General features: G+C 60.4%; 1 protein-coding gene across 1 annotated transcript; it reads right to left on the bottom strand.

The window, feature by feature from the left end:
- Positions 1 to 8,839: 8,839 nt before the first annotated feature.
- LOC140460155 (G-protein coupled receptor 84-like) lies at positions 8,840 to 11,542 on the bottom strand. The gene has a single exon (XM_072554551.1). The coding sequence runs from the start codon at positions 11,432 to 11,434 to the stop codon at positions 10,010 to 10,012; it is 1,425 nt and encodes a 474-aa protein (XP_072410652.1). The 5' UTR covers positions 11,435 to 11,542; the 3' UTR covers positions 8,840 to 10,009.
- Between the last annotated feature and the right edge of the window lie 208 nt (positions 11,543 to 11,750).

Below are 11,750 nucleotides of genomic sequence, written 5' to 3'. Positions count from 1 at the left end.
GGCCGAAGGGTCTGTTTCCGTGCTGTCCAGCTCTGTGCGTCGGTTCCTGCTGTGTCCCACCAACTGGGCGGGGGTGGGGGATTTGGGGAGTGGGGATGGAGAGGTGAGGGTTATCCTTCAGGTCAGGGTCAGGGTTAGGGTCACGGTCAGGGTCAGGGTCAGGGTCAGGGTCAGGGTTAGGGTCAATGGTAAGGTCAGGGTCAGGATTAGGTTCAAGGTCTGGGTTAGGGTCAGGGTTAGGGTCAATGATAGGGTCAGGGTCAGGTTAAGGGTCAAGGTTAGGGTTAGGGTTAAGGTCAGAGTTTGGGTTAAGGTTAGGGTTAGGGCTAGGGTCAGGGTCAGGGTTAGGGTTAAGTCGTGGTGGTTAGGGTTAGGGTTCGGGTTAGGGTTAGGGTTAGGGTTAAGTTGTGGTGGTTAGGGTTAGGGTTAGGGTCAGGGTTAGGGTTAAGTTGTGGTGGTTAGGGATAGGGTTAGGGTTAGGGTTAGGGTTAGGGTCAGGGTTAGGGTTAAGTTGTGGTGGTTAGGGTTAGGGTTAGGGTTAGGGTTAGGGTTAAGTCGTGGTGGTTAGGGATAGGGTTAGGGTTAGGGTTAGGGTCAGGGTTAGGGTTAAGTTGTGGTGGCTAGGGTTAGAGCTAGGGTTAGGGTTAGGGTCAGGGTCAGGGTCAGGGTTAGGGTTAAGTTTTGGTGGTTAAGGTTAGGGTTAGGGTTAGGGTTAGGGTCAGGGTGAGGGTTAAGTTGTGGTGTTTAGGGTTAGGGCTAGGGTTAGGGTTAGGGTTAGGGTCAGGGTCAGGGTCAGGGTTAGGGTTAAGTTTTGGTGGTTAAGGTTAGGGTTAGGGTTAGGGTCAGGGTCAGGGTTAGGGTTAAGTTGTGTTGGTTAAGGTTAGGGTTAGGGTTAGGGTTAGGGTTAGGGTTAGGGTTAGGGTTAGGGTCAGGGTTAGGGTTAAGTTGTGGTGTTTCGGGCTGGAACCTCTGATGAGGAACTGAGAGCCCTCACCTGCGATAGGGTTAGGGTTAGGGTTAGGGTTAGGGTTAGGGTTAGGGTTAGGGTTAGGGTTAGGGTCAGGGTTAGGGTTAAGTTGTGGTGTTTCGGGCTGGAACCTCTGATGAGGAACTGAGAGCCCTCAGAGGGTTAGGGTTAGGGTTAGGGTTAGGGTTAGGGTTAGGGTTAGGGTTAGGGTTAGGGTGAGGGATAGGGTTAGGGTTAGGGTTAGATTTAGGGTTAGAGTTAGGGTTAGGGTCAGGGTTAGGGTTAAGTTGTGGTGTTTCGGGCTGGAACCTCTGATGAGGAACTGCGATAGGGTTAGGGTTAGGGTTAGGGTTAGGGTTAGGGTTAGGGTTAGGGTCAGGGTTAGGGTTAAGTTGTGGTGTTTCGGGCTGGAACCTCTGATGAGGAACTGAGAGCCCTCAGAGGAAGCCTGTCAGTGGAGGGCCCATACCACATCTGTTGCTCAATTGGTTGCGATCAGTGATTTGAACGCTGCGGTCGGTCTGTGGACTATTCTGCAGCCTGTCCTTTATCTGTGGAACTCCCTCATTCCCGTATACCCTCTGTCCGCACAGATCCTCATTAATATCACAACATTGACTGCTATCTCCCTCCCTCCCTCTCTGTCACCTGACATCCAACTCTCCATCCCTCTCTCTCTCTCACTCTCTCTCCATCTGTCTCTCTCTATCCCTCTCTCTCTATCCGGCTCTATCTCTTTCCCTCTGTCTCACTCTCTCTCTCTCTCTCTCTCAGTGTCTCTCTCTCTCTGTCTATCTCCCTCCCCCCAACTCTCTCCGTCTCTCTCGTTTCGTCTATCCCTCTCTTTCCCTCCATTTCATTCTCACTCTCTGTGTCTCTCTCCACCTCCATATTTCGCTCTCTCTTGACCTCTTTCTCTTTGTCTCCATCTCTCCTTCTCTGTCTCTGTCTCTTTCCCTCCATCTCTCTCTCTCACTCTGTCTCCATCCGTTTCTATCTCTCTGTCTCTCTCTCTCTCTCTCTCTTTCCATCTCAATCTCTCTCTCTCTCCAAGTGTGGGTCTAACCGAGGGAGATACAGAGACCAGGGGACTGTGCACGGTGCTCCGAGTGTGGGTCTGACCGAGGGGAGACCGGGGAACTGTGCACGGTGCTCCGAGTGTGGGTCTGACCGAGGGGAGACCGGGGAACTGTGCACGGTGCTCCGAGTGTGGGTCTGACCGAGGAACTGTGCACGGTGCTCCGAGTGTGGGTCTGACCGAGGGGAGACCGGGGAACTGTGCTCGGTGCTCCGAGTGTGGGTCTGACCGAGGGGAGACCGGGGAACTGTGCACGGTGCCCCGAGTGTGGGTCTGACCGAGGGGAGACCGGGGAACTGTGCACGGTGCTCCGAGTGTGGGTCTGACCGAGGGGAGACCGGGGAACTGTGCACGGTGCTCCGAGTGTGGGTCTGACCGAGGGGAGACCGGGGAACTGTGCACGGTGCTCCGAGTGTGGGTCTGACAGTTGGAGACCGGGGAACTGTGCACGGTGCTCCGAGTGTGGGTCTGACAGTGGGAGACCGGGGAACTGTGCACGGTGCCCCGAGTGTGGGTCTGACTGAGGGGAGTCCGGGGAACTGTGCACGGTGCCCCGAGTGTGGGTCTGACCGAGGGGAGACCGGGGAACTGTGCACGGTGCCCCGAGTGTGGGTCTGACCGAGGGGAGACCGGGGAACTGTGCACGGTGCCCCGAGTGTGGGTCTGACCGAGGGGAGACCGGGGAACTGTGCTCGGTGCTCCGAGTGTGGGTCTGACCGAGGGGAGACCGGGGAACTGTGCACGGTGCTCCGAGTGTGGGTCTGACAGTGGGAGACCAGGGAACTGTGCACGGTGCCCCGAGTGTGGGTCTGACTGAGGGGAGTCCGGGGAACTGTGCACGGTGCTCCGAGTGTGGGTCTGACAGTGGGAGACCGGGGAACTGTGCACGGTGCCCCGAGTGTGGGTCTGACTGAGGGGAGACCGGGGAACTGTGCACGGTGCCCCGAGTGTGGGTCTGACCGAGGGGAGACCGGGGAACTGTGCACGGTGCTCCGAGTGTGGGTCTGACCGAGGGGAGACCGGGGAACTGTGCACGGTGCTCCGAGTGTGGGTCTGACCGAGAGGAGACCGGGGAACTGTGCACGGTGCTCCGAGTGTGGGTCTGACCGAGGGGAGACCGGGTAACTGTGCACGGTGCTCCGAGTGTGGGTCTGACAGTGGGAGACCGGGGAACTGTGCACGGTGCCCCGAGTGTGGGTCTGACTGAGGGGAGTCCGGGGAACTGTGCACGGTGCTCCGAGTGTGGGTCTGAACGAGGGGAGAGACCGGGGAACTGTGCACGGTGCTCCGAGTGTGGGTCTGACCGAGGGGAGACCGGGGAACTGTGCACGGTGCTCCGAGTGTGGGTCTGACCGAGGGGAGAGACCGGGGGAACTGTGCACGGTGCTCCGAGTGTGGGTCTGACCAAGGGGAGACCGGGGAACTGTGCACGGTGCTCCGAGTGTGGGTCTGACCGAGGGAAGAGACTGGGGAACTGTGCACGGTGCTCCGAGTGTGGGTCTGACCGAGGGAAGAGACTGGGGAACGGTGCACGGTGCTCCGAGTGTGGGTCTGACCGATGGGAGACCGGGGAACGGTGCACGGTGCTCCGAGTGTGGGTCTGACCGAGGGGAGACCGGGGAACTGTGCACGGTGGCCTGTGTGTGCTTTTTCACTCTGACTAAGTTCTGCTCATGTTCAGCTGGTGAAATTCTGTCATCTTCCTCACTCTGTTTGTGGGTTGGTTGCAACATAGGAACTATTACTTTTTGTGATTGCATTATGTCAAACACATTTTCCTCTCTCCCTAGGGGTTTACCGTCTCCAACGAGAGAGAGAGAGAAAGAGAGAATCTAACCATCGCCCCCTTGATGTTCAATGGTGTTACCGTCACTGAATCCCCCTTCCCCCCCCACTATCAACATCCTGGGGATTACCGTCTCCAACGAGAGAGAGAGAGAATCTAACCATCGCCCCCTTGACGTTCAATGGCGTTACCGTCACTGAATCCCCCTTCCCCCCCCCCTACTATCAACATCCAGGGGGTTCCCATTGAGCAGAAACTGAACTGGGACCCAGCCCCATATCAATCCTGTGGCTCCAGGAGCAGGTCAGAGGCTGGAATCCTGCAGCGAGTAACTCCCTCCTCACTCCCTCCCTCCCTCCTCATTTGAAGCCTGTCCCACCATCGACAAGGCATGGGTGAGGAGGGTGAGGGAACACTCGCCTGGACAGTGGGGGTGTGGTGGGGAGGGGGGGGCCGGTGGGGGGGGGTGGGGGGGGGCGTGGGGAGGGGTTACTGGCTCCCCCACACACACTCAGGAACCTCCACACCATCCTGGGGTGGGGGACAGAACATCCACCTCCCTATTCCCCCCTCCCCCCCCACCTTCCACACTTCCTCCCTCCCCCTCACTGGCAGCTGGGCTCATTAGGAATGCTGGGCTGAGCTCCAACATCCTCCCATCCCCCCCCCACCGTGACGCAGAGTGAGCAGTGGAGTGTGGACCCTCTAGAAGATACACAGCAGACTCTCTCCCTCTGATGGGACATTCCCAACGCCCACCTCTTACCCCCCCTCCCCTCCCCCGGGGAGGATGAGGGGGGTAGACACAGCAGGGAGCACCACCCCACACACGTACTAACGAACTGACCGACAAAATGTCTAGCTCAGGGGGTGTACATGTTCGAGAGAAGATGTACTGTTCCCTGACTGTCAATGGTTAATGATAAAGTATCAATAGCTCAGCACTCCCTAAACCTCTCACCCCCTTACAAAGCCTCCTGCGCACACAAGTAGATGTGAAACAATACACGGGTGTACTGGATGGAGGGAAAGACCACTTCTGTGCTTTCCAAGACATTCTTGTGCTGCTCGGAATTGTGCTTCTCAGTCGTGTTTGTTCCCAACGGTAGCAGAGGGGACAGGCGTGACTGGGTCGGAGTGAGTCCCCCTACAGAAACACAGGGAGAGCGAGGGAGGGAGAAACAGAGGGAGCGGTGGGGGGGGGGGGGCAAGAGAGGAGGGGGAGGCAGGGAGTGACAGAGAAACAGAGAGAGAGAGAGGAAACAGGGAGAAAGAGAGAGAGGAGGGGAGACGGAGAGAGGCACAGGGACCGCACAACAAAGGGAGAGAGTGGGAGAGAGAGAGAGAGAGTGAGAAAAGGGGGAGAGAGACCAAAAGACAGAGGGATTGAAAGGGATAGAGGGGGCCAGGAAACAGAGACACACACAGAGAGTGATAGAGAGAGAGAGAGAGAGCAAGACAGGGGGAAGAGAGAGGGTGGAGAGGGACACAGTAGGAGAGAGAGACAGAGACTAAGAGGGAGAGAGAGAAACAGAGCGAGGAAGAGACAGAGAGAGAGTGTGGGATAGAGAGAGAGAAGGACGTAGAGAGGGATGGAGAGATAGAACGAGAGAGAGAGAGAGAGAGAGTGACAGAGAGAGAGTAATCGTGGGAGAGCGCGAATGAGTGTGAGGGAGACAAAGAGAGAGGGGGAGAAGCAGAGAGAGGGAGAGGGAGAGATGGTGAAAGAGAAAGGAGTAGAGAGAGAAGTGGGGGTGAGAGAGAGAGAGGGAGAGAGCAAATGGGAGAAAGACAGCGTGGGTAAGAGTGAGGGGGATGGAGTGGGGCGAAATGAGAGAGGGAGGGAGAGAGACAGAGATAGAGAGAGGGAGAGAGAGAGAGAGAGGCAAAGAGAGGGAGAGAGAGGGGGGCAGAGAGAAGGAGAAAGAGGCAGAGAGAGAGAGAGGGAGAGAGAGAGAGAGACAGAGAGAGAGAGGCAAAGAGAGGGAGAGAGAGAGAGAGGGGCAGAGAGAGAGGGAGAGAGAGAGACAGAGACAGAGAGAGACAGAGAGAGACTGAGAGAGACAGAGAGAGACAGAGAGAGACAGAGAGAAACAGAAGGAGAGAGTGGCAGAGAGAGGCAAGAGAAACAGAGAGAGACAGAGAGAAGGAGAGAGAGGCAGAGAGAGAGGGAGAGAGACAGAAAGACAGTGGCAGAGACTGAGGTAGAGAAGTAGAGAGAGGGAGCGAGACAGAGAGAAGCAGAGCAGAAGTGAGAGTGACAGAGACAGAGAGAGAGAGAGAGAGACAGAGGGAGAGAGAGACAGAGACAGGGAGAGAGACAGAGAAAGAGGGGCAGAGAGAGGGAGAGAGAGAGAGAAACAGACAGAAAGAGATTGGCAGAGACTGAGGTAGAGTGGGAGAGAGAGGGAGCGAGGAAGAGAGAGAGAGAAACAGACAGAGAGAAGGAGAGAGAGAGAGAGAGAGAGAGAGAGGCATAAAGAGCATCAGAGACAGAGAGAGAGAGGGAGAGAGGGGAAGACAAGAGAAGATGAGTTTCCGAGGAGGTTGGTGAGCTGCTGTGATCTGTGCACTCTGTGCTGAAGGGGGGACTGGGGTTTGGGGACAGAGCAGGACACAGCAGTGACCCTCTGGACGGTGAGAGGGGGGTGTGGGGGGGGGGGGGGGGGGGGGGGGATGGGGGGGGGGAAGCAGCCAGAGAAACTCTGTGAAGGGAACAGTTAACAGGAGCCCCGAGAGATTCGGAGCAGGGGGCCGGGATGCGCAACCGGACGCAAGTTTCAGTGGGCGACTAGCAGCTGAAAGGGGCAGAGTGGCCTCCTCACAATTGCTGTGGCAGGTTCCGTTATTTATAAGAATGAGGGAGGTTTCACTCGGACTTACCCCAGTCCCTTCGCGCGCAGACCGCAATACTTCCTGTGGGTTTCACAAGACCAGGGACTTCCCCAGCATCTGCGCTCTGGACCGCGTTATAAATGCTCAGTTCGGGTCAGGGAGACAGGGACAGCTGCCAAACAAGCAGATTACACCATCTCCACCCACCAGAGAGCACCCATCCCCCCCAGAGACCCGCGCTGGGCACATTCTGCTCGGTCATACCCACACTCGGGGCACCGCGCACAGTTCCCCGGTCTCCCCTCGGTCAGACCCACACTCGGGGCACCGTGCACATTTCCCCGGTCTCCCCTCGGTCAGACCCACACTCGGAGCACCGTGCACAGTTCCCTGGTCTCCCCTCGGTCAGACCCACACTCGGAGCACCGTGCACAGTTCCCCGGTCTCTCCCCTCGGTCAGACCCCACACTCGGAGCACCGTGCACAGTTCCCCGGTCTCCCCTCGGTCAGACCCCCACACTCTGAGCACCGTGCAGAGTTCCCCGGTCCTCCCCCTCGGTCAGACCCCACACTCTGAGCACCGTGCACAGTTTCCCCGGTCTCCCCTCGGTCAAGACCCACACTCGGGGCACCGCGCACAGTTCCCCGGTCTCTTCCCTCAGTCAGACCCACACTCGGAGCACCGTGCACAGTTCGCTGGTCTCCCCTGGGTCAGACCCACACTCGGGACACCGTGCACAGTTCCCCGGTCTCCCCTCGGTCAGACCCACACTCGGAGCACCGTGCACAGTTCTCCTCTTGGCGCTGACCCTCCCACAGCACCCACTCCCTCAGCACTGACCCTCCCACAGCGCCCACCTCCCTCAGCGCTGACCCTCCCACAGCGCTCACTCCCTCAGCACTGACCCTCCCTCAGCACTGACCCTCCCACAGCACCCACTCCCTCAGCACTGACCCTCCCACAGCGCCCACTCCCTCAGCACTGACCCTCACACAGCACCCACTCCCTCAGCACTGACCCTCCCACAGCACCCACTCCCTCAGCACTGACCCTCCCACAGCACCCAATCCCTCAGCACTGACCCTCCCACAGCACCCACTCCCTCAGCACTGACCCTCCCACAGCACCCACTCCCTCAGCACTGACCCTCCCACATCACTGACCCTCCCACAGCACCCACTCCCCTCAGCACTGACCCTCCCACAGCACCCACTCTCTCAGCACTGACCCTCCCACAAGCGTCCGCTCCCTCAGCACTGACCCTCCCTCAGCACTGACCCTCCCTCAGCACTGACCCTCCCACAGCACTGAACCTCCCCACAGTTCCCCATTCCCCCAGGACTGTGAGTGCTGTGGGAGGGTCAGTGCTGAGGGAGGGTCAGTGCTGAGGGAGGGTCAGTGCTGTGGGAGGGTCAGTGCTGAGGGAGTGGGTGCTGTGGGAGGGTCAGTGCTGAGGGAGTGGGTGCTGTGGGAGGGTCAGTGCTGAGGGAGGGTCAGTGCTGAGGGAGTGGGTGCTGTGGGAGGGTCAGTGCTGAGGGAGTGGGTGCTGAGGGAGGGTCAGTGCTGTGGGAGGGTCAGTGCTGAGGGAGGGTCAGTGCTGAGGGAGGGTCAGTGCTGTGGGAGGGTCAGTGCTGAGGGAGTGGGTGCTGTGGGAGGGTCAGTGCTGAGGGAGTGGGTGCTGTGGGAGGGTCAGTGCTGAGGGAGGGTCAGTGCTGAGGGAGTGGGTGCTGTGGGAGGGTCAGTGCTGAGGGAGTGGGTTGATGTGGGAGGGTCAGTGCTGAGGGAGTGGGTGCTTTGTGAGGGTCAGTGCTGAGGGAGGGTCAGTGCTGAGGGAGGGGTCAGTGCTGAGGGAGTGGGGACTGTGGGAGGGTCAGTGCTGAGGGAGGGTCAGTGCTGAGGGAGGGTCAGTGCTGAGGGAAGTGGGTGCTGTGGAGGGTCAGTGCTGAGGGAGGGTCAGTGCTGAGGGAGGGTCAGTGCTGAGGGAGGGTCAGTGGTGAGGGAGTGGGTGCTGTGGGAGGGTCAGTGCTGAGGGAGGGTCAGCGCTGTGGGAGTGGGTGCTGTGGGAGGGTCGGTGCTGAGGGAGGGTCAGTGCAGTGAGGGAGGGTCAGTGCTGAGGGAAGGGGGGTACAGAGCAGACAGTGAACAACGAAGGGTTTTGTAGAAAATCGAGGTGCTTTATTGGTGAGTTGCTGTACACTTGGAGCGATGCATACTTGGATGAAGGCAAAGCGAACACATTAAATAAACTCGTTGAGTGATCTCACGGGGCGTGGAGATCCTCCCCAGGGGAGGGGGGATTGTGGCGTGGGTGTGTTGATGGGTGTTAAACCCCACTCAGATGAATCGGGCATCACCCCCCCCCTTCTCCCCTCGGATCCCCACCTCTCTGCGTGGGCTCCCTTCAGACATGGGTGGTGGTGTTGGGTTAGTATGTCCCCAGGCCACTCGGGGTGGAGGCACGCAGGGTGGGGTGGGTCAGTTTGCTGTTTGGGGCCAGGGCGGAGAGTCTGGTTTCCCCGCGGCTGGGTTTCGGCGCTCGGGGAGCTGGGAGAGGTGACGGGAATCTGGGCAGATTCGGGAACGGGTTGGACAGCAGGGTGGGCCGAGTGGCCTCCTTCTGCCATTTCCCTGGGACAGGCTGGAGGACGGGGGGGGGGGGGGCTGAATGGCCTCCTGTTCCCGTGTAACAGGCTGGAGGAGGGGGACAGGGGCTGAATGGCCTCCTGTTCCTTTGGGACAGGCTGGAGGAGTGAGGGAGGGGCTGAATGGCCTCCTGTTCCCGTGTAACAGGCTGGAGGAGGGGGACAGGGGCTGAATGACCTCCTGTTCCTTTGGGACAGGCTGGAGGAGGGAGGGCTGAATGGCCTCCTGTTCCCATGTGACAGGTTGGAGGAGGGAGAGAGGGGCTGAATGGCCTACTGTTCCTGTGTGACCGGCTGGAGGAGGGAGGGGGGGGGGCTTGAATGGCCTCCTGCTGTTCCTTTGGGACAGGCTGGAGGAGTGAGCGAGGGGCTGAATGGCCTCCTGTTCCTGTGTGACAGGCTGGAGGAGGGAGGGGGGGGCTTGAATGGCCTCCTGCTATTCCTTTGGGACAGGCTGGAGGAGTGAGGGAGGGGCTGAATGGCCTCCTGTTCCCGTTGTAACAGGCTGGAGGAGGGGGACAGGGGCTGAATGGCCTCCTGTTCCTTTGGGACAGGCTGGAGGAGGGGGGGGCTGACTGGCCTCCTGTTCCCCTGTGACGGACTGGAGGAGTGAGGGAGGGGCTGAATGGCCTACTGTCCCTGTGTGACCGGCTGGAGGAGGATGGGGGGGGGGGCGGCTGAGTGGGGTGGGGGAGCGGGCCTAGCGCCGGCAGAAGCAGAGGCGGTAGGCCTTGAGCAGCACCCCTCGGTAGGCCTCGCGGAACTGTCGGTTCATGACAGCATACAAGACCGGGTTGATGCAGCTGTTCAGCCAGGTGAAGTTACCAGCCACCATGTGGAGCAGCACCGGGAACCGCTTCTTGGCGTCCACCACGTGGAGGACGCAGAAGGGCATGTAGCAGGTGACGTAGACCAGGAACATGGCGAAGCACATGCGCGTCACCTTGCGGAAGTCCCTGACGCCTCCCCCGCAGCCCCCCCCTCCACCCCCCTGCACCGTGGGGACCCCCCTCTGCAGCTGGCGTGGGCCGGCGGTGGACTCCTCATCCGCCACGCTGGTCCCCTCCGTCTCCCGGGAGGCCTCGTCGCAGTAGCCGCTGTCCGGGGCACGAGGCCTGCCCTTCCCGGCCCTCTTGCCGCGCAGCCCCTGGCGGCTGGAGGAGGAGGAGGAGGAGGGGACGTCTGGATTAGCCTGAGGCCTACTGTTCCCGTCTGGCGGAGCCTGAGGCCTACTGTTCTCGTCTGGAGGTGCCTGAGGCCCGCTGTTCCCGTCTGGAGGAGCCTGAGGCCTACTGCCCGCACCCGGGCCCAGTGAGGAGGAGACATCTGACAGAGCCTGCGGCCTACTGTCCGCCGCTGTCCCTTGCGAGGAGGAGAGATCCGGCGCGGCCCGGGGGCCGGCCTTCCCGCCTGCCTTGCCGCACCCCCCACCGTCGCCGCGCCGGTGCATCTTCAGGGCCCGGGAGGCGGCCCTCACCCTGCGGTTGATGAGGTAGTAGAAGACGCCAATGCAGCCCAGGCCCAGGACGAACATGAAGAACATCAGGACGGTGGTGTAGGGCTTGCCCCGGCTGCGGTGGAAGCTGCAGGTGCAGACGGCCGGCAGGAAGACGTAGATGCGCCAGAGCGGCCCGAAGAGGGCCAGGCCCAGGGCCCAGGGCAGGGCCACGAATACAGGCATGGTCCGGCGCTGGAACACCCTCTCGTAGGCCTGGGGGCTGGCGATGAGGGCGTAGCGGCTGCCGGCGATCAGCACCAGGTTGAAGATGGAGACGGCATTGGCGACGAAGATGAGCAGGCCCACAGTGCGGCAGGCGGTGGGTCCCCAGGCCCAGCCGTTGCGCAGGAAGGTGGCGGAGGTGACCGGCTGGAGGAAGCCGCAGTAGAGCAGGTCGGCCACCGTCAGGTTGAGGATGAGCAGGTTGAAGCGGCTGCGCAGCCGGGGCTCCGCGGCGAAGGCCAGCAGCGTCATGACGTTGCCGACGGTGCCCACCAGGGTCACCGCGAGGCCCAGCGAGGCCCCAAAGTAGCGGTAGCTGCGCACGTCGGGGTGGCAGGTGGCGTTGGGGGAGAAGAGGTCGTCGCCCTCGAAGAAATGGAAGGAGGAGTGGTTGGCAGAAACCATAGCCGCGGGAAGGTGAAGCCCCAATACCCCCCGCCCCCCAGAGACACAGAAAGCAGCACCTCCGATACGGGCAATGGCAGCGCGCTCTCCCTCTCCCGACTCTGTCTGTCCGCCTCTCCCTCGGCGTTCTGACCTGGGAGCGACCGAACGAAGCCGATTTATAGGCGGCTGCGGGGACAATGAGAGCACTTCCCCCTTCCTGAACGCACATGCGTTTCACAAAATGTACTTCCCCAGCTGTCACAAGAACAAGGCAGAGGTGGAAGGGGGTGGGGATGAAGCGGGACGAGGAACGAGAAAGTCTGGGCTTACGACA

Source organism: Chiloscyllium punctatum, chromosome 36 (genome assembly GCF_047496795.1).
Source record: "Chiloscyllium punctatum isolate Juve2018m chromosome 36, sChiPun1.3, whole genome shotgun sequence".
Classification (NCBI taxonomy): Eukaryota; Metazoa; Chordata; class Chondrichthyes; order Orectolobiformes; family Hemiscylliidae; genus Chiloscyllium; species Chiloscyllium punctatum.
Note: the sequence above shows the minus strand (reverse complement) of the source record. Positions and strands in the feature narration are given on the sequence as shown.